At 56.1% G+C, this 26459-nt stretch overlaps 1 protein-coding gene across 1 annotated transcript; it reads left to right on the plus strand.

Annotated features, from left to right (window-relative positions):
- Positions 1 to 3311: 3311 nt before the first annotated feature.
- Positions 3312 to 25041, plus strand: TGME49_288940 (hypothetical protein; the record flags this gene model as incomplete). The annotated part of the gene is made up of 9 exons (XM_018782054.1): positions 3312 to 6027; positions 6694 to 8141; positions 8546 to 10049; positions 10489 to 14538; positions 14833 to 22744; positions 23137 to 23525; positions 23806 to 23910; positions 24481 to 24566; positions 24973 to 25041. 9 exons carry the CDS (start codon positions 3312 to 3314, stop codon positions 25039 to 25041), a joined length of 18279 nt encoding a protein of 6092 aa, XP_018636378.1.
- Between the last annotated feature and the right edge of the window lie 1418 nt (positions 25042 to 26459).

The following is a 26459-nucleotide window of genomic DNA, read 5'->3' on the forward strand; positions in this document are numbered from 1 at the left end:
TCTGGGCCTCTGTTTTCTTCTTTCACGGTCTCTACCCCGGCTTTCTTCATTCTTCACCGCACATCAACTATTCGTAAACACGCCGGTTGTCACGCAACCCATAGGCATCACGATTTCAGATCGGGCGGTCCAGTTTGTCAAACGAAGTACTCAGGGACCGTAGCGAAAGGTTGCTGTCCTGTATCTGCTCCCATCTGGCTCTACGTGAGAAACCACGGTCTTCGATGTCCGCCGTGCAGGGACACAGAGGCCACAGGAGAATTTGTGTTTCGTTCAACGTTCAGATCGTCTTTTCAGCCAAAAAGCAAAAGAGAAGCCAAACAGAGGAAAGTCGAGCGAGCAGCACAACTCGATGCGAGAAAACTCTATGGTAGCGCAGGTACTGTCGCTTCATCGGCTGGTTTGCTTTGTTTGCTTGCTGCATCCAAAAATCCCGCGATGGTTTGAAGCGTATCTTTCTCTCTTCCGGTCCAAGTCGAGTTTTGAGATAACTTTTTGTGTGTGAAAGGAGCGGCAGGCGGAAGAAAACAGGCATCATTCCGTAGACCACAAATACCATCGGGTCGCCTCGGGTGCCAAGACAAACGTCGTCAGGCTATACTCTCTTGATCTTGTCTCCTTCTTTCGGAATGCCACGATGTAACGGATTGTCCAGAAAAAAGCTGACCAACTTTACTTGCGAATCTCGTCGACTGGCCTAAGCAGAAAAACTCGAAATCTGCTTTGAGGCGCCCCTTCGTCGTGGCAGAACGCCTCTCGGGTCAAAACGTCGGCGCAGCCTAACTGAATTTCCGATGGATCCTTCTCCGTAGCGGTGAATTCCTGCAAGGTGAGGCAGATGTATACATGAAACGTGTCTCGTCTGACGAGAGTGTAAGCGTATCAAAGAGACCCCAGGACCGTGGCAGTGCAAACGTCTCGTGGGCCATAAACGAAACATGTTCAAAACAAACAGACATCTAAAAGCTGCTCAATTCTAGCTCGATAAAGATCAGTCACGCTGTCTGTTGGATTGACACAAACGGACCCTCTTCTGATAGAGATCTAGTTCTTCAGGACGCCGATTCGTCGTTCACTTTCTCTGTGTGTCCTCTGGGATGACCAAGGGGCGCAGCTGCCGATTCCTGTCTTGCTTCCGAGTATCACTCTCCTGTTGTCAGCTCCACTGTAATTGCCGGCGCACTCTAAATTTCCGCTTTTTCCTTTCTGCTACTGACTGGCATGCAAGCGCCTGTGTCCACGTTTGCTTTCCAACGAGAACCAGCGCCGCCGTTACAGAGAACCGATAACGCCATGTTTCGTCGTGGAACGGTTACGTGACACAGACACAGCACATCTGGCGTTACATGTTACGTAGGCAAACACAGGTTACAAGAACAGCTCTACAAAGTATGCGCATGAAGAAAGATCTATGCAATCAATCTGAAAGCTGTATGGACAATGTGACAGATCAATCACTTTCAGTGGCAGTTGGCTGGCATCCTTGCAACAAATGGAGTCCCAGCAGTCCTTGAAACAAGCCTTCACAAACTCAGTTTCCCTGAGTGCTTACTTTAGGCCAGGCGCGACAGCCTCGAGCTCGTTGGAGGATGGAAGGGCTGAAGTCGGCCACTCTGAAAATGTTGACCGAGTTTCTTGTGCATTTTGAATTTCCGCCCCGGTTGTATATGTTAGGCGCTAACTTCCCGGCTGCGTACGTAGGATCAGACCAGATGACTTCACTAGAGTTTCAGTACGTTTAATCTTGACACTGGATACGTTTTAATGTTAACTTAGTTCCGTAGAGACTTGTCTTTACTCTCTCCGGTACACAGACGACTTGCACATGATTTCCTGCTTTTTTCGCGACCTCATTTCGTGGAAATCTGTCGCCTCTCCTGTTTCTCCGTTGTCTCTGCTAATCTGTTTCGACCTGTGTTTTGAGGAAAACAACGTGTAAATCAGGTCCTCATCACTTCCCTTCTGTAGACTTGCATGCAGAGCGCTTTTCTCACCATTCCGATTCGCTTGCAGCTCTGCTGGAGACAACAGAGCGCGCGAGAGACAACGCGACAAAGTCGCGTCTGCAGAAGAGATCTCATCGTTTTCACGAGTCTTTGTCATTGAACCTTTTCGTTTGCTTGAGGGGGTTTAAGGCAAATGACACGCCGGTTTCTTGGTTGCTCGATCGGCACCGCATCTAGCAAGACACTCGCAGAACTCCGATTCGCTACGGAGAGAGACGGCTGCCGTGAAACGTCTTTCGTCAAACAAGCAGGAACAGCCCTGCAAGGGCGTTTTGAAGTTCTTCCCCCAATTTCGTGTTCCAATTCCTATCTGCAGTTTCTAAAGTCGAATTTGTTGCCGAATGCTTGCCTGGAAAAGCACATATCTCTTGCCGTCCCACATTTGCACACGACTGCGGCAAAGGCGTCTTCCGCGGTGCTCGACCCTTAGTTGTGCTCACCAGGCGACGTGTATCTGTTGTCTCCTTTTAACTTTCTTGCACGGTCTTCCCCTCTGTGCTGCAAACTTTCTCACAGTCGGGATCTGTTTTTTGTCTGAAGGTGGACCGTGCTGCTCTCAGGCACCGAACGACTACCTACGGGACTCCTTTGCCACTCTCTCCACCGAGTTCCGTTTCCCTGAAAGATTCAGCCTGTCCTAGTCTGCTCGTCTGTTTTGGTCCGCATCTGACCTTCCTTTTCACCGGCAAACGGCCGCTTTTCTTCTCCGCTACTTTATGCAGCTTCTTGTGCCTCTCCTTCGCGTTTCTCACGGGTGTCGTCTCTCCACTTTGTCTTTTAAAGACGCCTGGATACATGCAGAGACAATACGTGGGTCGCGCCGCCGTCTCCTGTTTGTACCGGGGGGGGGGGGTGTCTGTATCTCCTAACTGGCGGCTCATTCAGGACGCTAGCCCTATAATATCTCTGTGTATTCGATTTGCGTTGTACCCATGCGACAGTGTAACCTCCTGCTTCGGAATGTAACGGAAACAGCTGTAAAGACGCACTCGCTAACTTAAATGCAGGCACCTCGCTAAACTCTACTTCATCAAATACCTGGATGTTCACTTCCATCGCGAGAAGAACGAAGTCTACACTTTTCTTCTGCCTGTGGTTCTTGGGGAAACGCGACCCTCTCCACCAGCATAGACTGGTGCAGGGATGCAGGCGTCTTCAGAAAGAAGCGGGTCTCCTGTGAGTCGGAAACCGTCGACTTTTTCAATGGAAACCGTCTGTAGAGGCGGATCAAGGCACCTCTTTGCTTTTCCACATTCGCTTCTTCTCTCCGGAGGCATGTGAGTCTCTGTTGGTCGGACCAACGCAATGGGGAAGGCAACTCTGGTTGACCCCCAATCCCTGCAAAGGTCTCAGGCATTTAGCCGTCGTGAATCAGAGAAAACGAGGTGTGTCGACTGTACCGCTGAACATGCAAGCGTGAGTTGGCCTTCTGCGTCCTCCTTGCCTTCTGTGGCGCCTGCTTGTCGAGTTCATAGCGACCTTCGTCGCACCTCACGCGTTACGTTTCTCCTTCTCTTTCTTTCACTCTTTCGAATCGCATTTTCGCCTTTCGCTCCTTCTTGGCTCTTTGAAGTTGTTGAATGCCCGTCTCTCTGGCCGTTTTCCCGTGTGCGACAAAACTCTCCGCTTGCAGAAGAACCTGCCTCAGCTCCGGCCTTCCCACCGCGAAACAGCGTCTCAAAAGAATCTCGTGGGCGGCCCTCCGCAGCCGTCGCGGTCGCGTTTGCTTCTGCGACGCCTGTACCCTTCCAACTCCAAGACTCACACAGAGGACGTAGCTCCGAAATCCAAACGGGGGGCAGAGATGGAGAGCGAGAGGGCGAGGAGACGCTCGAGAGAGCGCGAGGGAACGGGGACGACGAGGAGGTCGGGACTCGCAGAAGAGTGGACGACGAGCATGCTGTAGGAGGCGACAGCAGCGATAGAGTGGAAGAAGACGGTAGGCCTCCTGATGCGAGCAGCGGCGGCAAGAGGTCCCCTGGAGGAGAAGGGGATGGACGCTTCAGTCGAATGTGGGGGAATGAAGAGGGGAGCACTGCCATTCTTGATATCGCTCTGCATGCACTGCGGTGGTCAACGCAGGCTGAGGTCCACCCGCATCGACATCAACTTCCTAACAGAAGCAAGGCGACTTCATCTGCCACGAAGGCAAAAGTCAGGGAATCGAGTGAAGAACATGCTCGCGGAGGTGTATCCGCCTCGCTCGCTGATTCGACAGAGGGAACTTCGGTGGCGGAGACACCCGTCTGGGGAAAGCACCCGCATTCCAGTTCTTTGCCAGCCAGAGGCGTTCCGTTGCTTCTCCGATATGAGTCGCCGTCCGCTCCTCCGTCCCTCTCGCCGCCTGCAGTCTTTTTTTCCTCTCCGTCACCTCCCTTTTATCCATCCTCTTCTTCCTCTCCTTCCTATCCGTCGTCGTCTCCTTCTTCATCCCTTTCATCGCCTTCTTCATCCCTTCCTCCCGCTGCTTCCTCTTCGCCCTCTCCGTCGCCTTCGCCCTCTCCGTCGCCTTCGCCCTCTCCGTCGCCTTCGTCCTCTCCGTCGCCTTCGCCCTCTCCGTCGCCTTCGTCCTCTCCGTCGCCTTCGTCCTCTCCGTCTCCTCCTTCTCTGCCACCGACTCCTGGCCCACCTCCTGCGTCAGAGGGATTCGAGGGAAGCTCAGGTTCGAGCGACGCGAATCCTCCGTCCCCGTCGCTGCCGCCTTTTTGCGGGGAAGAAGAAGACCTCTCTGCCTGCGACGTCGTGCGCAACGGCACATGCTACATTCTCGCCGCGTCTTCTGCGCTTGCGGCTGAGGTGTCGAGACACCCAGAGAGAGTCCAAGACGGCGCCGCGCCTGCAGACGGCCCTTCGCCACGGGGGACAGGCGACGCGCCTGGTGGGGGCGGCAAGGATCCTGGAGACCCCGTCGCAGCTCGGCAAAACATTCGTCTGCTCAAGCGTGGACTCCGCATCATTAGTCGAGGACCCGTCGTCGTTGACTCCGGCGTCCAACTCTTGTGTCCCTCAGCGTTGCTTTGGGAGGAGCGAGAGAAGCTGCAAAGACAGGAGGAGGTCGCGAAAAAGATCTCCAAGGAGAATGGAAAGCGGCGTCGCGAGGCGAGTCTCAGGCGCAGAAGAAGACGGTGGCGGAAGGCCGTTCTGCCCGACAGCCAGATGCGAGCGGAGGGGCTTGACGACGCGCCAACGAGACCTCGGAGGTCTCTCCTGGGATTCCTCGTCTCGTCGATGTCGACCACAGACGAAGAACCTGTCGATGAGGCTTCTGCCCGAGACATTTCTTGGACTCAGTCCACCTCTAAAGCTGAAGGCGCCGCCCAGTCGGATACACGATCTGCAGCTTCCATTTCTTCCCCAGACGTCCATGCCTCCCAACAGGCCTCTTCGTCTCCGGCGTTGCCTTCGCGTGTATTTCCAGCTCCTGACCGCATCGAGGTTTGCTCTGGAGACGCCATTGTGTTGTCGCCCCAGTCTCTGCTCCATTGCCGAGAACTGCTACTCCTGTCCGGCAGAGAAGTTATTCTGCAGGAAGGATCGGAGATCTCTGCGAATGCCACCAGCCTCTTGAAGGCAGACAGCTCCACAGCGCTGCGAGCCGCGGGCACTCAGGGCAGTGCCTCTGGGGCCTTTCCGTCCGTTTCTGGAAGTTTGGGGAAACAACGAAAAGACATGAAAGGACGGGATGAGGGCGCGACTAGGTCGCGAAGCACAGGCGAAGCCGCCGACGCCAATAGCGGCAACGGGAAGGCCAGGAAGAGCGCAAAGGCGCCCGGCGTCGGCGAGGGGTCGCCCGGGGAAGCTGACGCTGGGCGCGTAGGTGAGGAGACGCCTAAAGACGACGGAAGGATGACGAGACCAGCCGTTGAGAATGGAACGGCAGAAGCACAAGACAGACAATACGCGGCAGCCTCGGCGCGCTCGAGGCCAAGCTCGGAAGTGAAAAACGAGACGCCTAGAGGGGGAAGTCATGGAGGCGTTGGTGGCGTCCTCGCGGCGACATGTGACGAAGAAGGACCTGAAGGTGAGGAGGGCATGCGTTGTGGTAGAGTAGAGTTTTCTTTTGCTTCGGCAGTGTGACATATGAGGCGCATGCGTGGAATTGATAGCTGCGTGGATATGCCGGAATTCCCACGGCCACTCAGAACACATTCACCGGATTGGCAAAGAGGCGGATGTTTTCTTCGCCATTCAGTGGGGACGATGGGTGTCTAGTGCGTTTTATCTGGGTGTGCCAGCGATCGCTGAAGCAAACGGTTGCTGCGGCTCTTCCATGAACAACTCGAATCAGACGAGACCCTGTTCAATGCCTACCTTCTCAGTGTGTCGACTTGTACATCCTAGCGAATGGCATACAGGAGTCTGCATGTATGATTCCGTTCGTATTTGAATATACATATATATATATATATGTATATGTGCATATCGTCGCTGGGTGTAAGCACATGCATCTGAATGTCAATGTTAGCTGTAGCGTGCTGTATGGAAGTGGTTTGCGTCTTCGTTGTCTCGTAGCAACTCGAACGAGGCGTATAGGGCTTTAAAGAAGGCTGGTAGATTGACTGGCTGGACCCGGAGTCAAGTAGGTCTTTCCCGTCGTTCGGGTGTTTAAGCAATCTTTCTGGTAGGTGGCTTGTCTGGACCTGTACTTCCGATCTGTCTTTGCTCCCCATTCCCACTGTCTCTGCAGGCCTCTACGCCTCTCTGTCTCCGTGGCCTCCGACCTACGGGTCGCCTTTTCTCCCTCTTCACTTTGGAAGCGCAGGACAGTTCCCCTCTTCTTTTCCGCCACAGGAAGGTTCTCGCCCTGTAGCAGAAACAAAAAACCATTCCGGCAGTGCTTCAAGTGGCGGCGACCGGTCTCGCTCTTCGGCCTTCGGAGGGGGGGAGGTACCTCGAGGAGGCGGCTTCGTTCTCGTCTATGCCGCCGACCGGATTGTCCTGGATGGCGGGCGCATTTCGGCGTCCGGTGAAGAAGGGTGGAATGCACTTCACACAGGATCTCCCGAGTTTCTCGCGGCAGAAGGCCGCGACAGGACTGTGACAGAGGAAGGTGGAACTGTAGACGAGACAGACCGCGAGCGGGAGAGACACATCGAGGAAGGTGAACGCCCCGACAGAGGGGAGGTAGACGGTGAGAGAGGCAAAGAGTCGAAGCGCAGCTGGAGACCGGGGCTCGGCTCCCGAGTCAGTAGTGGGGACAGAGGACAGGATGGATCGAAGGACCTGGGAAGCTGGAGTAACGAGGATATGAAGGAAAGGATGGAGGACGACCAACAGGAGGAACTGGAGATCGAAGGAAGCAGAGAGAGAGCCGGAAGAAGGCAGGTCGACATGGGGCTGAGCTCTCGTCTCTCCCGGTGGCTTGGGCCCCTGTCCCTCTGGATGAGTCCGCGGGCACTGCGGCAAAGGACGAGGAGGCCGAGAGGCCGTTCCCGAGGAGGCGGAGAAGAGTGCGAGGGCGCAAATGAGAGGGAAGGATGTGAAGGCCGGAACACGCGGCAGAAGTGGAGGAAGAATGATCGCGAAGACGAGCATGTCTCGTTCATTCCTCTGCAAGCAACTGCTGGGAGTGGCGGGACAGTCCTTCTCATCTCTCGTGATCTCCGTCTCTCTCGACCTCTGGAAGGAGGCGGGAAGATCCTCGCCCAAGGCGGGGGGTGCCGAACATCTGCGTCGCTGGAAACAAGGTTCCAGGTGCGCAGACGCCGAGAAAGTTTGATTGATTCTTTCGATCCTGAACGCGTGCCTGCACAGCTATCGACTAGGCCCCTTGAGTCCGCGAGTCAGGCCAGGAACGATCGAGCACCGGGAAGCGTGGAAGGGAACGCGGCAGAGACGGCACAGTATGCCTCTCCAGCGCCGCAAGGCGCCAACCAAGGCAAGGACGACCGAGAGCGAAAGGGGACGAAAAAACGAAGCAAAGCCGTCTCCAGAGGCCGACGCCGTGTCTGGCGAGGAGCGCATGCGTGGAGAGAGCACAAGAAACGAGGAGAAGCGGAAGCAAAGGTGAAAGAACAGGAGAGACAAGTGCGCGCGGATGCATGGCTCCGAAGTCAAGTTTGGGGAGACTGCGCTGCGGGAGGAGGCGGACGCATGGCGCTCTACATCCAGCAAGCCCACCCGCTAGTCCCCTTGGTGAGTGAGAGCACACTGAAGCAGGTCTTCGAGTCGATACCTCTGCAGAGAGTGCCGAAGTTGTCGCATTGCGAAACCAGGGGACGTCTCACCTTCACTGTAGCACTGGCTCTAGTGGGTGGTCACCTGGCTGGTGTACTCGAATTCGCTGTCGCGGAGGGAGACCGGCAATGCCCATGTGTTTGTAGATTCGTCTCGGTTTTACCTCCTGACTCGTCGCTTCTTCACCACCAGCGTTTTTTACAGATACACAGAGATATAGGTATCCTGCGCACACCCCAACGCGAACCGACATGTGCGAGGCGATGTGCCTGAGACTCTTAAGTGGGCGGGACGTTCGTTTCCTCGAGACGCATGCAGACTCCAGAAGGGCGTTTGTTCCGCTGTTGTCACTTTGTGCGTAGGTGCTGGCAACGGGCGGCTGCAGCGCGATGACACCTCGTGTCGATCTCCTGCCCTGCAGTTGCGGCGGGGGGGGAACGATTTTTTCTTCTTTTCATCAAAAGTTGGTGATTCATAATCGCTTGGAAACGGCAGTGGTTTCGCCAGCTGCCGCGTTCTCGGCTTCCGCTGCGTCCGCGAGCATCGCCGCTTCAGGCGGCCTGGAGACCGGAGTAACTTCTGAGGCGCGACCTGTCAAGGCGAACGAGGCCGAGGCAAGGGCGTCGATGTTCCCAAAGGCAGGCCCACTCGATGCGCGAGACGAGGACAAACGCCGCACGCTTGGTGCAGACCCTTCTCCACCGTTTTCCAAGGACCAGGACGCACCGCTTCGAGAGACAGGGAGAGGCTCGGAAGGCGCCGAGAACGGAGCGCTGCCTTCAAATCCACCTCCGTCTCAACGCAGTGCGCTTTTGAGTTTGACAGAAATCACGAGCATCCAACCCACGCCGCTTCCAGAATGTTTGTTTGCTCCGGCGTTGAACGTGGAAGTCGACAGTGCTGTCGCACTCTTGCTCCCTTCCTCGATATGTCCAGGCGCAGACCCTCTTGAAGACAAGTCCGCGAGGCAAGGGCCGAGAAGGTCTAGGCGAAGCGAGGAGGAGAACGACGGGCCAACTGAAAGGGTGAGGGAGACGGAGACAGCAGGGGTGGGCGGCGATGACGCCACTGATGGAGAGCAGCGAGTCAGATGCAATTCGGCCGTACGGGAGAGACAGGAAGAAATCCGACGGCTGTTCGTCGACACCGCGAAGGGTGGCGAGAACCCCGGGAGGTCGACTGACAGCGAGGAAGACCGAAACTTCGGAAGAACAAGAAAAGAGTCTACACCGGCTTTCCAAGGATCTAACGGCGAGACGGCTGTGAAAAGAGAGAGGGGCAGTGAGAAGAAGCAAGAGCACCCGAGCACGGTGCAACTCGAAGTGGAAAGAGAAGGGGAACGCAAAACGAACACACCACAGTCATGTACAGAAGACGACAACTCGTGCGAGACAGCAGGCGAAAGTTCAAAAGGCGAAGGCGGGGGAAGCTCGGGCAATGCCGGCGCCGACTCTCGAGACCAGGTTCTGTCTCCAAATGGCGAGTCGAAGAAAGATACTGGGGGAGAGACGACGGCGAGTGCCTCTGTGGAGAAAGCGAATAAAAACGAGTTAGAGTGTTACAGTGGATTCGACCCGTCTGTGAACAGTGCGAAGCTGTTTTCGAATGGGAGCGACGGACGAAAGGAACAGTCGCAGACAGCGGGAACGCAAGAGTCCGAAGCCGGAAGAGACGAAGAGAGAAGCGGCTGCGACAAAGAGGGAAACGGAGACCCAGCACGCCAGACACACTATGGAGAACAGGAAAGAGAAGAGGAGGAGGAAAACGACAGAGGCGACGAGGGAGGAGGCAGCTCAATGCCCAGCCGTGTGCCATCAGGATGCGTCGTTGTGGTCGGCACCCTTCTTCTGCATGGAGGAGTAAAGGGTGAGGCAGACCCGTTCCATACTCTCGTCTTAAAGGAACGCTGACGGACGACGGTGTTTCTGCTTTTAACGTTATTTCGTCGCAACGAAAAATGCCAACCGGCTTCCAACATCATACTTGCACACATGGTAATATATCTATCTATATCTATCTATCTATCTATATATATATATATATATGCATGTCTGCATTTTTGAAGACATTGAGTGCCGCATCCAGACAGCCCCTTACGCGGAGAGGAAGGTTGAGGTCGATGCGTGATGAGAAACGTTTGATAGCGGCATTCCTGTTTCGTCTGTTTTTTAGTCTCTTTGTCACGCAAAAAACGCGTGTTGCCTCTTGTCTGGATGTGAAAGCAGCGAACCTGGTCGTCTCATGTGATGCGTTCACTGAGCGCATTTTTGTTCTCGGTATTCCCCTTCTCATGTTTCGTCTGCAGGTGCATCCCTGCGCGTCTTGGAACCTCTTCACCTTCACGCAGCTTCAGGGTCCATCCGCCTGAGACAGCAGAGCGTCATCGCTTTCTCTGTCTCAGAGTTCACTTCTTCTTCTTTCGTTACCGGAGACGCTGATACGTCACAGATTCACCCTTCCTTTTCCTCTCCTCCCTCTTCGTCTGCTCCCAGTCTCTCTTCGGAGTCGTCGTCTGCGTCCTTGCGTTCTGCCGCGTTTCCTCTGGGCGCTCGATTCCCGATTCTCTCCGCATCAGGGTCTGTGCAGATCGACGCGAATGCCTCAGTCATTTTTCCTTCGTCTCTGGTGCAAGCCGGTGCTCCCAGCCGTTTGTCCCCGTTCTCTTCAACCGGCTCCTCAGCCTTCTCGACCCTCCATGCGGCGCCCGCAGGCCGGCCGCCTCCTGCAGGCGCCGTGCTCGCGGGGGGCGAGGTCCTGCTTCACGGTTCCTTGCGATCTTCGCCGCCGTGTTCCGCTTCTGCATCTGGATCCTCTTCCGCCGCGACACCGCCGCCGTCTCGAGCCGCGCCAGCCGCCTTCTTCTCGCTGCCGCCTTCGCCTGTGCCTGTCGTGGTGTATGGCCAGCAGGGCCTGACGGTCGGCGAGGAGACGCCGCGTCTGCAGCATCTGATTCTGTTCAGCGACGGTGTCGTGAAGATCCAGAGTCGAGCGGAGAGCACGAGTGAGGACGACGACGGGGCACGCTGCGCGCGCCTCGCGCAGAAGCAGCCTGTGCAGCCGTGCAAGGTCCTCAGACAGTTCCAGTCTGCGTTCCTGGCTCCGGCGGTTGCGGTCCTGAAGCAGATCGCGAAGGACGAAGAGATGCGAGAGAAGCGGGGCGGCGTGAGGTCGAGGGAGGAGAAGCGAAAGGGAGAGGAGACAAAGACAGACCAGAACAGAGGCAGAGCGAGAGAGGCAGAGTACGGGCAACACGACGGCGACCAGTCTCCTGCAGCCGAGTTGAAGGCCGGCGTTTCGAACTCGACCACCGTCTCAGCCCAACCAGGGGGGTTGGCAGTGGAAATGAACCTAAGAACGAAACGCCAGTTCGGACGTGATGCGAGTGGGCACATGTCGCTCGATCCCGGAGAACCCACCGACTCGTTAACGCACTTGACTGGTTCCGCTTCTTTTCTCGAAGCCGGTGAGCACCCCAGGAGACCTGAGCACCGCGGCAAATCAGTGGCCGGTGCAGGAACGAGCCGAGACGCGTTGCTGTGGATGCGTGAACAGAAACGGCTCGAAAACCTCGCATGTCATTTCTGGCATTCCCGCCGTTCGTCGCGTGAGAAGAGCAGCGGAACACTCGAGGAGGACAGCGGCGAGCAGACGCCGAGAAACCACTCAGACTCAGGTGCGCGACGGGTCGGAACGGAGCACATTTTGGTTCCTGTCACTTCTGCCGAAAAGCACAGGAGGGACCACGAGAAGTTGGCAGCGAGAGCGGGGAATCAAGAAGCGACAGGCGAGAGGAACAACACGAAGGTGCAGCCAATCGAGGAAGAAGTGAGAGATCGTGGTTTGCCGGAACCAACAGAAAGGTCGCGATTGGAGGGAGACGCGAGACGCGAGGAAGGCGAGACTCAGGGAACGTGTCGTCGAAGAGACGCTAAGAGAGAGAAGGAGGCTAGTGAAGGGCTGCGGGAAGAAGCGCAGGAGGTCGGAGAGGCACACAGCGTGAAGGAGAGAGCAGAACGACAGAACGAAGACCACTGGCCGACAGGAAGGCATACGGAGGACAGTGCGAGGCAGGAGGAGCGAGGGGTGAGAGGAGAACAAGAAACGGACGGATCTGAAGAAACCAGTGATGGTGTTGAGGAGGTTAGGAATGCTTCGAATACGAGTACGAACCCGGGAGAAGACAGAAGAACAGCAACGGCTCGGCCCTCCCAACGAGCGACACCGACAATTGCCCCGAACGCAGATGCACAGACGGTCCAACACGGAGAAGAACAGGGAACAGGTCCTGGCACAGAGTCGCGCGGCAAGCTGCGTGGGCCAGAGTGGAGTTCCGAACGCGAGACGAAAGAGGCGCAGAGCGACGGGAATCGCGGGGCAAACGAAGCATCTGTAGGCAGGGATCGTGCGGCACACCTAAGCGACGAAGACGGCCTCGAAAGGAGAGGCAGACCGCATGCGGCAGACTTTAGGCCAGAATCGCGGGAGGCGGACCATGGGCTCGCCGTGGTTTCGAACGACTGTCAAGTCATGCTGGTCGACACGAAACAAGCGAGACGAATCGAGGCGCTCTTGGACCGAAGTGAGGTGGCGGCTCAGGCGGGGACGGCAACCCAACAGGCGAAGCTGAGATCCGAAACCGAGGTCGACGCACTTCGGCATGACGATGGGAGCAGGCTGGCGCCTCTCTACTCGCTGGGTCTGATTCGACGACTTGCTCGCAGAGAGGCAGGAAACTTCAGTGGAGGCCAGAGTGGGAACGAGCAAAGTGGCGGCCCCTCGAAACTTGAGTCTGTGGTGTTCTGGGAACTCGTGGAATCCTTGAATGCGGCAGGAGCACCACGCTTTGCCCCGCCGCCTCTTATCGAGCTCCTCCTTCAATCCTCGGGAGGAAGTCCTCGACCGATGCTTTTTGAGGACGTGATGCGTATTGGCGAGGCCTCCCGGTTCTCTGGGGTATCCTCGGCTTCATCTGAGGCTGTGCCTATCGCAGCTGTCGGTGACGAAACGTCGGCACGTACCCACGCGTTCCTGCATGTATCTCCTGTCGCGATGTTCAGCCGTCGCCATGACTCCCCCGGAGTTCCATTTGTCCGCCCTTTCCTCCCGTCTCTGCCTTCGTGGCCGTCCTCTCCTGTGCACCAGATTTCTGCTGTTTTCGGCACTCGCAGTCAAGGGAACAGTTCCCGAGTAGACCTGCCTGCGCCTCAGGGTGAGGCGACCACAGCCACGGTCTTTGCTACTCTTCTCACAGCTGCCTGGCTGAGCCGCGCTGACAGGGAGACTTTGAAAAGCGAGGCAAGCAGGAAAGACGCAGGCTGCAAAGCGCAAGAGGAAGATGTCAGCATTTCCCCGCAGACAAGTCGGAAAGGGAACGAAACATCCGCCGGGGCCGCAGGAAGCACACGCAAGTCTCATTCAAACAAAGACGACGAAGAAGCGGAGATTCTCGGCGGGTCGTCTGCAAATGGAAAGACCTGGGACGACAGGTTGCGCAAGCTTGCAAACGACCAAGACATACGTCAGCACCAGAAAAGAGCAAAGGAGACCCCTGGGATCAGGGAGACGCTCGAAATGCTGATCGATGGCCTGTCCTTCGGACGGCCCTCCTGGTACGCAGCTGGAGGACAGCTCGAGTTTAAAATTGAAGGACTGGGCGAAGGACGTAGGGTCGACAGACGTGAAGGAGGAGAGCATCGCAGGGGCACGGGGGAAGGCGAGGAATCGAAACGGACAGATGCAGAGGAGAGGATTTCCGAGAACGACGAATCAGATGGTGAGAGGAGTGGATACGCCCGGCGAGACAATGACGACGTCGTCAGACAGAGAGGTGGCGAGACGAGGCAAAGGAAAGACGCATCGGACAAGGGAAACATCGACGCGCTGAACCTGTTGATGGCGTCACCTCTCCTGATGAGGAAGTTGGCGTTGCCGGCATACGTTCCAAAAACGCGTGACGGAGGCGGCAGCCAGACAGCACATGCAGGGGCTCTTCGCAACCTACACGAGCACACTAGCGACGCCTCGAGCCAACAAGAGTGGCCTCGTGAAAGCCTGCCTCCGTATTCAGTTTCCGCTAACACTGAATCGTCGTCTGCGGTTTCAGCTTCACTTCTCTCTACGTTGAAGGCCGTTGAGAAACTCAAAAGTGCAGCTTCTTGGCTCGCGCCGCTGCCTGCCTCGCCACAAGGCAACCTCGAGCTACCCTTCGACATCCGAGTGTATGGACACAGCGGCATCGTTGTTGCTGAAAACAGTCGCGTGAGTGGCGCTGCCATCCTCCTTTGCGGAGGGACTGGCGCAGTGCAGATCGACGGGAAAATCACGGCGCGAGGTCGAGGATGCAAGGCAGGAGAAGGTGAGAGACAGCGGCTCTGTAGCGGGCATTTGCTCACTTGGCATAGGCAAGCCAGAAGCCTGTACAGCCGAGAAGGCCGCGTATGCGGTGCTCCTAGAACCAACACACGCAGGCTAGGGCCTTGCACTCACAGGCGCATCTCGTGGGGTGTGTGACTTCAAGCGGGTGAGAATCCCCGTAGCACACACCAAAAACAAGATGCTAGGATTTTTAATCGCTTGTGGTATCGCAACGTCTCTTTCTCCGTTTTCACTTTTTTGTGGCTCGTGGTGTCGTGTTGCCTCTGTCTCCTAGGGCCTGGTGCCGGACGTGGCCACCGACCTTCTGACGCGTATACATCTGAGCCCCAGTTGACGCCGTCGCCTTCGAGTGTCAAGGAAAGAAGAGAGGTCTTGGGCGGCTCCGGATCAAGCGGCTTTTCCCTTTCTCCTTCCAGCCAACGGAGTGAGAATGTGACCGCGGAGCCGGGCAGGGGTTCAGACGGAGTTTCATCGTCCTCTTCTCCCGCTTCTTCTCACGCTTTCTGCGGGGCAGGGGGCGGAGGCCACGTTGGTCGAGGAGGCGACGGAGTCGACCCTCGCACAGGTCGACCGTGTGTGGGGACAGGTGGAGTATCTTACGACGTCGTCGCGAATGCATTTCCTCTCACGCGTGGGGCGGATTTAGTTGGAGACAATCCGAAGGCGCCTGGGGCCTCACAACCCATGCGTTCGCGCTTGGCCTCTCCTGACGTCTCCCAAGATTCTTCGCCTTCCTTGGAGGGAGGAGGCACGCGACTTCTCTCAGCCGACAAAAAAGCGCCCACCAGAGAGGCAGTTCAAGAGTCCGGAGACACAAACGAGCAGCGGGACCCAGACGAGACAAGGACGCCTTCGAGCACAGGTGACAGTACGGGGGCGGCGTCGCAGGCGACGTCTGCCGACGAGGCAAGGGGCGGAGAGTACACGGCGTTTGAGCCTACGAGCGTGGAGAAAGTCGGTTCCGACGTTGTTGAGACGAACGCAGAGGTGCCCAAGGGCAGTACTGAGTTCGCGTTCGCTGAAGCAACAGCAGGTATAGCGACGCCGGGAACTCCAGTCCACAGGTTGTCATCCTCATCTCGGTTCCTCGAGGCGAGCCTCCCCACCACGAGTGCCTCGGGAGGCGGAGGAGAGACTCACCGCGCAGGGGCTGGCGGAGGCCTCGTTTGGCTGGAAGCCTTCGTGGTAGATGTGCGAGGAGTTGTCGACGCTGATGGAGAAGACGCTGAAGCGATGCAAGACGTTCCTGTTGACGACTCTGTGAGACGTGCTCTGCTCGAAGAGGAGCAGCAGAAGAAGATACGAGAACGGCAGCGGAGAGAGGACACAGAGGCGACAGAATGCGCTGAAGGCGCTTGCAGGTGGGAGCGCCGCCGCCATCGTTCATTAAGGCGAGAGAGGTCTTTGACGATATTGGAGAGTAGCAGGATGACTGGGAAGAACACGCAACGCTATCCCTTCCTCGAGGGGGGTGTCCCAGAGGACTTGTCTACGTGGGTGGGTCTGCCAGCGGCACAGCAAACCGAAAGAAAGAGACTAGAGAGCGTGGAAAAAGAGTCTCAGTTTACTCGGGCCGCGATCCGAGGAGACAGCAACGCGTGTCTTATTGCACCGACCGGTGAAGTTGCAAAAACGCGCAAAAGCCAAAGGGGAAACATGACGGAGCCAGAGGACGGGAGGCCAGCAAAAGAGACAGTAAGCAGAGACAAGAGCTCGCAACACCGGACTCGGAACAGAGAATCCCCCTTGGTCGTGGCAGGGAGGCACAGGTATTCTGATTCGCGCGTGGAAAGTCGTAGAAACCACGAGGGCGTCGTTGTCAGCTCTGCCGTACCTGGCTGGAACACCTCGGACTACGACTCGAGCTCAAGGCTCAACGGCAGCGGCGAAGAACCTCCGCCGCCGTCTCTGGCTCTCTCCTTAAACCCAACCTCGCAGCTGTCTGTTCTCGAGTCACAGCGGCACTTGAGCTGGGTTCGGCGGCTTCTGTTTTTGGAAGCTCGTGACACACCAAGGATTCGAGCCATTGGCAAAAAGATTCGCGAAGCGCGCCAAGCCGATACAGGCTCCCGGAGGTCTCAGCACGTTTCTGTAGAGGCCCAGGCAGCTTGGATTCGCCGGGAGGGCCGTTCGACGTCGCGTAGCGATATAGCAGCGTCTACGGGCATGCTAAAGGGGCGCGCAGCGGCCCCCGCAGTAGCGGCCGTGCCACCACGGTTGTCGCTTCACGCTCAAGGCGAGGACCATCCTGCAGAGGGCGAGAGAAGCGCAGCAGCAGCTTACCTCGCGACTGTGCTTGTCGATCTCAGTCAAGCAGGCCAAGGTGGCGGAGCAGGCGGGAGCATTATTTTGAGAACTTTTGCCTTGAAGGGGTCAGGCCTTTTGTCGGCGAGGGGAGGCATGGGCGGTCGATGTACTGGCGGCGGTGGCGGTGGTGGAGTTGTCGGTATTGAGTGGCTTACCAGGGCTCACACGCAATCGGAGACGGGACCGCACGGAAGGGGTCAACCTCCCACAGCTGTTGGAGACGCCCCCAGGGAGGGCAGGCCAACGCCCGCGACGCGAAGCAAAGAACCGCAGAGCCTTTCGAAGGGGCAGAAAAGCGACCGATCTGCAATTTCGAGTGCCCAGGTGAAGGGGATCCCAGGGAGTGGCAGCGAAGATGAGGCGCCACACCAGGACGCCGGCGGGAATGGCGTAGGGCGAAGGGAACCGAGTGTGAAGCTCAATGAGGGTGGAAGCTCTGTGACCTCTGCCCCCGAGGAAGAGCTCGCGACAGAAGCTGGAAACGCCGAGGGCCGCTCAGTAGATCCGCGACGTTCGCTTCTCGGAACACGATCAAAGCAGAGAGGTGCCGGTGGCGAATCAAACGACGTGAGTCTCTCGAGCACTTCCACCCGACATCACCTTCCCGGATTCCCTCCAGCTTCAGGGGATATCGATACCCGTGGCCTGTCAGGGGCTGGAGCGTACCTTGGAGACAGTGGGCCTGTGCTGATTCCGTCGCCGCTGCCGCCTCCCCTGTTCGAGCCATCGGCACGAGACGTGAGCAAGGAAATTCTAGGCATCGCCCAGCGGTATCCTTCTCATTTTTCCCCCGATGCACTCTTGGAAGAGCTCGAGACGCTCCCCTCGCAATTTGCCACGAGATTTACTGGCCGCGTTGATGTCTCGGGAGGTGCATCCGACGCGTCACAAGTCTGCGAGCTCTTGCAGCTCCCTGCGGGACTCAAAGGCTTCGGCGGACAAGTCGTCGCCCTTCCCTCACTCAACGGCGAGTCAACTTCCTGTCCTGTGGGGCGCGCAGGGTGGCAGTGTGTGCCGTGCCCTGCTGGCTTTTTCCAGCTTCCTGGCGAAGGCTTTTGTCGAGCGTGCACAAATCGCCCGGAGGGGGCCAGTGTGTATATCCAGGAGGCGTGGCTCGGCATGAGGCCTGTCTCAAGTTCCAGGTGTCCCTACGCGTGCTTGGCTGGATTTCCCGACGTATCCATCAACCCTCGCTGTCTCCCACCTTTTCTGTTCCTTCTCGATACGCTTCGTGCAAACACAGCAGCATTTGCTTTGCTTCTCTGTCTGTTGTTCCTAACTCTTATTGCTCTTGCAAACGCGGCGCTGCTGTTCGAGTGGCCGTGCGACCCCGCCACGCAGTTCGAGGCGATCTCCGGCGTGGACGCGCCTCTTTCGTTTGGTTTCCAGCCGAGTAATCCGGACCCCAGCGCTTTTGGAGGTGGTTCGGCTTTCGCCCGGAAGCCTTCCCCGGGCTCCTCTTCCTTCCGCTATTCTGATAGTTGCCTCTTTCAGAACGAGGGTGGACCGAGTTCGGCGGCGACACAAGCCTTGCCGGGGGGGCAGGGATCTTTGTATGGAGCGGCGTTTGCAGGCGGCGCGAACGGCTCCTCCCCATCGAGCCCTGCAGGCGTCTCTGCTCCACCTCCGGGGTTGCTTCGGAAAGCAGTTCAAGAGCGGCGCAGCGTGAGAATGTCTCGACCGTATCTGACGATGGAGGATCTTCCATATCATGTCCAACGCATCGTGCTCTTTGGGTCAAATACTCCAACGAACCCCTGGGGGCTCGACGCCTCGCCACCTCCGTATTTGTTGCCCCTTGTCATTCCCGAACGCTTCGCAGCTTTCGCATGCCATGCAAATCGCCTGTGCTCGTACAGCCGCGGTTTCCTTCTTCTCTACAACGTTCTCAGGGCAGTCTATCTGCCTGCTGCGTCTCTCCTCCTTCAGGCAGCTCGGCGCCGCCGGGCTGCTCGTCTCGTTTCGTTCATTCTGTCGCTGGACAACGCAAGCTTTCCCAGAGATGTTCGAGGTCTTCCTCTTTCCGCGGTGTCTACCCCTAAATCGATGACTGGCACTCCCGCAGTCTTCTGGCGGTCGATTCGAGCCCGGGAACTTTCTTTTGGTATCAAGGTGACCGTCAGTGCCGGATTGGATACGTGTTGCTTGGATGTCCTTGATTTCGATAGAAACCCCTTCGACTACCACCTTTATCCCCATAGCCCTATGGTGATACTGCCCAGCGACACGCAGTTCCTTGCCCCTCATGGTCCAGGTGCAGAAAGGCATGCAGGTGCTGCAGCCCGCTCTCTCGCAGCAACATCGATGCGCGAAACAAATCGGTCGGAATGGCTCTACTCTTCTCCTTCTGGTGGCACAAGCTCCCCCGACGGTTGCAGAGGCTTTCTGGGGTGGTGCCAGCGGGTACTGTGGATGCGGCCTCAAGACGACCAAGCTATTGTGGACACAGATGCTGATGGGGTTGCTGCTAGCCGCCGAAGCGCGAGCGCCCGAAGCAAACCGGTCGGGGCCCCCAGTGAAACTGCGAGGAAGCACGGGGTGGAACCAACGGCGGGAGGGCGCCAAGAGGAAAGAAGACGAGGAAGTCCATTCATCGAAGCACTACAGCAGATTGTCGGTTACGAGGAGTCGAGGATTTTGTTTGAATTCTTCAGACGCAAAGCAGCCGAAGTGGAAGAGGTAGACCTTGCTGAGGCGGCGCATCTTTCTGCAGCGATGAATGCGCCTCTAGGGGACATCGGCAGCGACATATCAAGTCCTTCTCAAGGATCGTCTATCTGTCGCACTTGGACAGACGAAACCGTTACTCGGGGTGATTTGTACTGTAGAGGGAAAATGCTACGTGACCACGAGGCCGGCAGGAGAGATGTTTTATGTGCAACCTGTGGAAACAGGTTGGTTGTGTCGCCTTGTGGCGACTCAAAGCTCGAAGGTGGAAAATATGGGACGCCCAATCTCGAGGGGTACCCATGGCATTGCCAGTCACCTGTCCACTATCCGTCTGCAGACTCATCATTAGGCTCTTTTGCGTCTGTACACTCCACGCCAGAGGACGCGGACGACCGCGGCAATACGTGTCTTTGGAGGGGGACTCTCACGGGAGAAGCAGACGAGCTGCTTCTCTGGCGTCTATCTGCAGGCGTTGCCTCCGTCTTCGAGCTTCGGGATGGCGTTCAGAAGCTCAGTGCTCAGTTTTTCAGGCCTCACGGGCTCCAGGCGTCTGTGTGTATTTTTCCTGTTGAAGGGTTCGTGACCCGGGGTGACCGCCGCGAGCGCCTCGCACTTCTCTCTGCGCACTCTCCAGGTAGCCATGGCCGTGGCAATGCTGCTCCCGGTTCCAAACTTGCCCGTGGCTCGGACAAGATCCGTTTTGAGTCTGCGAGTCGTTCTAGAGCGATTCCAGTTGTCGGCCCCACCTCAGACCCCGCCCGAAGGCCGTACGCTCATACGGTCTACTCTCCAGACTTCGTGGCGTCCCGGCTGTCCCATGAGGAGGCTCCCTTCGAGCGTATGTGCACATCGCCAGTCCATAATCAGACCCGGCAAGAAGAACGAAAGGGAACGGCAACGGTATATGCTTTCCCTGCCTTGTCAATGTCCGCCAACATCGAAGACGTGTTCCAGCCTGCTACGCCAGCAGCCGCGCTCGCAGCGTCTGTGAGGACGACGACAGGGCAGAGTGAACTTCCCCGCACCAGTAGAGCAAGCAGCTGTAGCGGCGAGTCTATCGGGTCTCCTGCGTCGTCGACCTTCGCCATCCTCCGGGCCGGCAGCCCACCACCATCCACTCTGGCGGGCGACTCTTCGGCAGCTGCCTATCTCGAAGGCAACAAGTCATGTAACCGACAGTGCGTTTCGGGGTTCGGTGCACTGGCGCGTTTGTTGTCGTTCCCTTCCCCACTTCATCCAGCACCAGCAACTGGTCTGGTAACGGATTCCTCTGTAAGGTCTGAAGATTCGCGACTCCCTTATTCTATTAATCTCGCCTCCCCCTCGTCTTATTACATGACAACACCGGACGCCGGCTCCACGGACGACAACAGTTCATGCCCTATATCAGGCACTCGAGGGACAACGAAACAAAAGAGTCCTTCGCGCCTGAACCACAATAAGTCGGTGTCCTCTTACAGAGAATTCCCGGAGGTGATGTATACGGCTGAATTCGGGGATACGAACTCGGCATTGTCCCCAATGTCATGGCTGCCATCGTGGACTTCTGCGCCGCTTCCGAACTCAGGTCCGTTGCCAGGGACGCCTTCATCGCCGAAGCAAACGGCATGTTCATCGTCTGTTGTTTCTGTGGCTGGCTACATGAAGGTACGCGACACGTCTTCCATAAGCCGTCGCGGAATTCTTCCGGTGCGACGCACGCGGCAGCATGTGCTTGCACTTGTCATCACCGAACTGCCGTTGTCCTGCGCCTTCGCGGCGGGCTACGATGACATCGGTAGGCGGGATGAGGTTGGAACGCCGCACCTGCTCCCTCTTGCAGCTCCGTTGTCCTCTGCTGCTCTCACTTCGCCTATTGACCCCCCGCGCCTCCATCCGTCTAACCTACCTGCAAACGTGTACGTGTCCCCATCCTCCCAGGGTTCAGGCGGAGGCGTTGTGAGCGCTTCTGGGACTGCCGCGACTGGCAGCGGCCCGCTCGTGAGTCCTAAGCCCTCAGGTTCCTTCGAGATCCGTTCTGAACAGCGAAGGTGCGTGAGCGCTCTCTCACGAGTCAACGGACCTAGATACAGTCTCACTACAGCTGCTAGCAGCCCTTCTGTACGGAAGGCGTCGACACAGCCACTCTTGCCAGAGGACTCAAACATTCTCGAGTCTCTGCCCGTACCAAACGCGAAAGTCGCTACGGTGCGCACGCGGGATGTTAATGTCTCAAGGCCAGTACGGAGCTCGGCAGGCAGCCCCGCTGAGGTGCGAGTTGAAGACCGAGAGTCGCTAGCACTGAGAGAGGGCTCTTTATCTCACACAGTAGAACCGTACAAGAGGCCCTTGATAGAGGAACGGAGAGGCCGACGAGGCCATGTTGGAAAGGATGAACTAAGCCGCCATGGGTCCAGGCTCCTGTCGGACCCCAAAGCTACCGCCACACCCTCTCAGTCATATTCATGTTTCACTGAGGACACACGCAGTGACGCGGCGAGCAACGGCCACGCGCGGGTTTCTTCCGACAGACAAACGGAGGTGAACTCTGTGGAAGGAGCTCGTTTAGATCTGATGCGGCAGATGAGATTTCGAGAGGCTACTGCAGGCGGCGCTCCGGTCGACTGCAAGACAGCCGTAAGCCGCCAGCTTCTTCCGGGCGCTGTGACAGGTCTTCAGGCGCATTCGGCAGACTCAAACTTATTGGCTCAGACCGCCACTGACAGCTTCGAGGCACGAGGATTTGCATACGAAGCTCTACCGGGACGAAACGCCTTGGGCGCCGCATCTGCGCGAAGAGCAGTCGCTGCTGCTGCGCTTGGCGATCTGAGGAGACGGTTTCTACAGCGCCTGGGAGGTGCGTCGGGCTTCCCTGAGAATGCGTCATCATCTGCGGCTTGCGCGGGATCAACACTGACACCGGGAAGTGAGCACGCAACGCCCCGCTCCGCACGAGACCCCACCTACACCCACCGGCGTGGTCAGCGATTCGACGAAAGCTGGAGGGGGTTTCTGCATGGAGCCAACGGAACTGCCACAGTGCATGACTCCAGGGATGAAAAGAAAGACCAAGGAGTAGATAGGGAACGCGGTGTCACCGGAGTAAGCTTTGTTCCGTACGTAGAGGCCGTAGAGGCGGAGGCGTCGACGGCGTTGTGTCGGTGGTCAGAAAAGATAGCGACCGCGTTCACGTGGAGACTCTTAAAGAAAGGCCCAATCGCTATCAACTCGTAAGTCCCCCAGGGAGCAACACATTCAGTGAACGATGCTCGTCAAAGGGAAGAGTGAGCTCAAAAGCAAATAGGGTCACCTTTCGAAACGGCGGCCTGCACTGGATGGGTCGGGCGCTACGCTGTCCGCCACGCGGAGTTCCCAGGCGTAGCCTGGTCGTGTTTGTGAAACACTCTGTGTTTTCTACTTAAGGATTGCCGATGTCTTGTGGTTCTTTACCGGCTTGAAAGAGCCTTTTTTCCGTTGTGACTTCTCTTCACGGGCACTCCATGTCCTTTCAACGCCGCGAAGGCTTGAATGCGCCAGTGGGGGAATCCAGCTTCAAATGATGTATTTACGCAATTGTCGCTCGTTACCTTGCGTGTGTATGTGTGTGTGTGTGTTTATTCAGGAGGCTCGCCTTTGCGGCGTTCGCAAGTCTCTTTCTCTTTCATACGGTTATCTTATCGGTGCAGTACTACACCATGTATCATGCCGCGCATCCCGCCGCTTCCCTCTTATCTTCTTCAACGCAGAACCCCGTCACCCCCCCACTTCTTCCTCCACATGCTCTGGTGCCGGTGCCGTTTCATCTGTCACCGACACTGGACATGGCGTCTTTTCGATCGCTTCATTCATCTTTTCCTGATGCTGTGCACTTTTATGTAGCACTGTTTATCCCTCCGTTTGTGGACCTCTTCACAGTAGTTGCTGGGTTGCTCTTCTTGGTACTGTGGAGCCCCAGTTGCGGCGAGCTCTTCCTCATGTCGCTCCCGGCCTCGATGCTGCGTCACGTTATTGGTGAGCCACACACAGTCACTGTCGCATAGTTTGTCCTAATGCCATAATTAAGCGTATCTTCCAATTTCGGGGGCAGCTGACACCACGCGTGAGAGAATGCTTTTTCAGGGCGATCAAAGGAAAATTCCTCATGGGGCGTCGCCGCTTGTTTCTCAAACCATTCTCGAACGTAACAACCTTTTACAGGCGGAGCAACTATGAGGGATTATGTAGTATTGAGCAAGTTCTCTTCTGTCTCATTGGCGTTACCTGTTTCTGTCCCGCTACTGTTCCTGATCAGGTTGTGCCCTCCGTGTCTGGGAGCAACCTCAGCAGAATTTTGTGGTCATGAGTCTCTTCGAGCTCGCATTTTTCACCGTACTCAAGGTCGCTGTCTCAGCTGCTGGTCAGTCTTCTCACGGTTCGTGTGTCTCCTTAAGTTCTAGTCTTTCAGAAGGGTGCGATAGAGGAAGACGTAATGTGCGGCTAGTGAAATAGGAAGTGTTGAATAGCTGAGCTGCTTTCGATCACTAATCTTGAACACTGTGAAATATGGTGGTCCACCCGTTTCGTGAATAAACGCATATCCTACTGTCGTGACGTGATGGATTGCAGTAGTGTGCCTGGTTCACCTGGCACAGAAGGAATAATGTTAGAAAGCACTTTGTTCATCAAGATCACTGACAAAACGGGTGCCCAAGTTTGTTACTCTTCATTTGTCATTGTGTCCTCGATGAGGCTCACGCCATCAGAGGCTGTTTTCTGGATACTTTTTTATGGAGTCACTCGTGTGTCGATACTATTCATTTCACTCAGAAAGAGGCGATACCACAGTGAGCTGATCTCAGATGCTGGATACAGAAGCTTATGGTAATAACTTCCACCATATTTCGCCTTCAGGCAGTATGAACTGCCGAGGTCCTGATTAGCCCATATGTTTTCCTAGTGTTGGATGTGTGTGTGTACCCATCGTTAGGCAGTCTGTATCTCAATACTGTGGAGCATCATCGCCGACTTGCGGGGAGTGGTTCGACCGCAGATGGAGTAGAACGTGTAGTTGAGGTAAGTATCGCTGCCAGGGCGGCGGCAACTCGTTGTGTGCAGGAATCATTGGTGACTCTAAATGCGTGCGAAAGCCTACGGTGACAGCTGCATCAGTTGCGCATCAGGGCTGCTAAGACGAGGCAACTAGTTGCTACTTCTCTAACTAGATGCTGAACGTTATCAAATGCACAAGATGCTTCTGAAGTATATGTAGACGCTAGAACCTTGCCCGTAATTATTTAGAGTACAAAGGTCATTGAAACTAAGAAACAAAAATTTTAATGTGAATTTAGATTTAGAGCCCATCTCTCACACCCAAACTGTACAATATCGTCACAACGAGAACCTGGTGCAGATGGCTTGAAAAGCACAAATATGGACTGTTGTGTCTGCGGTTTGAATATGTGGGCACTTTTTTGTTCAGGATGTGGTGGCTGCATGTAAGCTGTGTACATGCTCGAGACCCCGCCTTCCCCGTTCGTATCCGTATTGAGTCCCCCACCTTACCAAATGCAGAGCGACACCCTCGTTGACGCTTGACTAACTTCAAAATGGCAAGCTATCGACCACGCTCAGTGCCGCCTGAGGTACGAGCGCATGCAGCCCATGCGACATGGGGCTGGTGAACGGTTTCGTAACTGGTGCATTTCATCAAGAAATTCTATATTTTCCCCCCCTGTTTGCAGTTGGCGTCGGGAGAGGCTTAACCAACCTTCAGTCGATAAAACATTAATGTGTGACTGCGAGAACTCGAGACGAACGTTAGCTGAACTAAAGTGACTTCAGGGGCTGCGCGGTTCCGCTGGTCACGTCGGCACTGACGATTGTCGCTGCCTCTTCTTGGTGGTAACCCCTTGTCCAATATCCCGATTCGCTAAGTTGTTGATTTGTGTTGAAAATGTTAGCCACTGAGGACGTTGGTGTTCTGCCCAGGTCAGATAGTTCTGGATCACGTAAGTATCGTCTTGGACATGTTGCCCTCCTCGTCAGTCACCCTGCAGTGCTATTCGTAGTAATGCACACGAAGCGGAGTTAAAGAGTCACAACCAACGTTCTGTTGGAGGCAAGCAGCAGGAAATCGATGCCGTTATTACGATTAAAAATATCTTCACGGCACAGCCATGTCTCTCTATAGGCAGAAGTACAGGCCCTTATTCCTCGAATTTTGATAGTAAGAGGCATAGAAGCGGACTAAGGTAGGTTGATGCTTCTTCATTGGTGTGATTGCCTTCGAGACTATCGCTGTCTCTGAGCGGTATATATCATTCACTCTGCTTTTCTCTTGACGCCGGGCCTTATTGCAGTTAGCAAGACAGTGGAGGCAAAACCAAATCAATGCGAGCCCGCGTATGGGACAATTGATATCCACGAATGCAATCACGATACTTAATATCAAAGAACGATAATAACGGTTGTGATATCCGCGGGGATCGTTCGCTGCAGCTGGCGTGTGCGGTAGTTAGTTCGTTTTTCTTCTGTGGGAAATGGTTCTTCCGTAGTTAAGACATGCATGATGAAGTAACTTTCACATTGTTACGTAAGGCCACCAATGCAAGTATTTGGTGCAGACTCTAGGACTCGATGTGCCGACGGTATGGAGATTTCACATCTTCCCATTGCTGCGCCGTGCCGGAGAAACTGTTATGTGCTTCTCGAAACAACGCGCCAAGCACAAATCTGTTTTTTCAATGTCTGCACGCTTCCAGTGGCATGTATATCAAAGTACTTGAAAACTGTTTGCGGCTCCATTCGAGTGCGCAAGGTAAACGTGAGTGAACACACGAAGCCGTTCACAACTTTGATGGTAGAGAGTATCGCCCTCCGCTACTGCTAGGAGTTTGGGCCGTTCTTCCTGATTGAAGTACCTGTTCTCTTGCCGCTGGGAACTCGAGAAAGCTCGATCCGCCACGC

Source organism: Toxoplasma gondii, chromosome IX (assembly GCF_000006565.2).
Source record: "Toxoplasma gondii ME49 chromosome IX, whole genome shotgun sequence".
Lineage (NCBI taxonomy): Eukaryota > Apicomplexa > Conoidasida > Eucoccidiorida > Sarcocystidae > Toxoplasma > Toxoplasma gondii.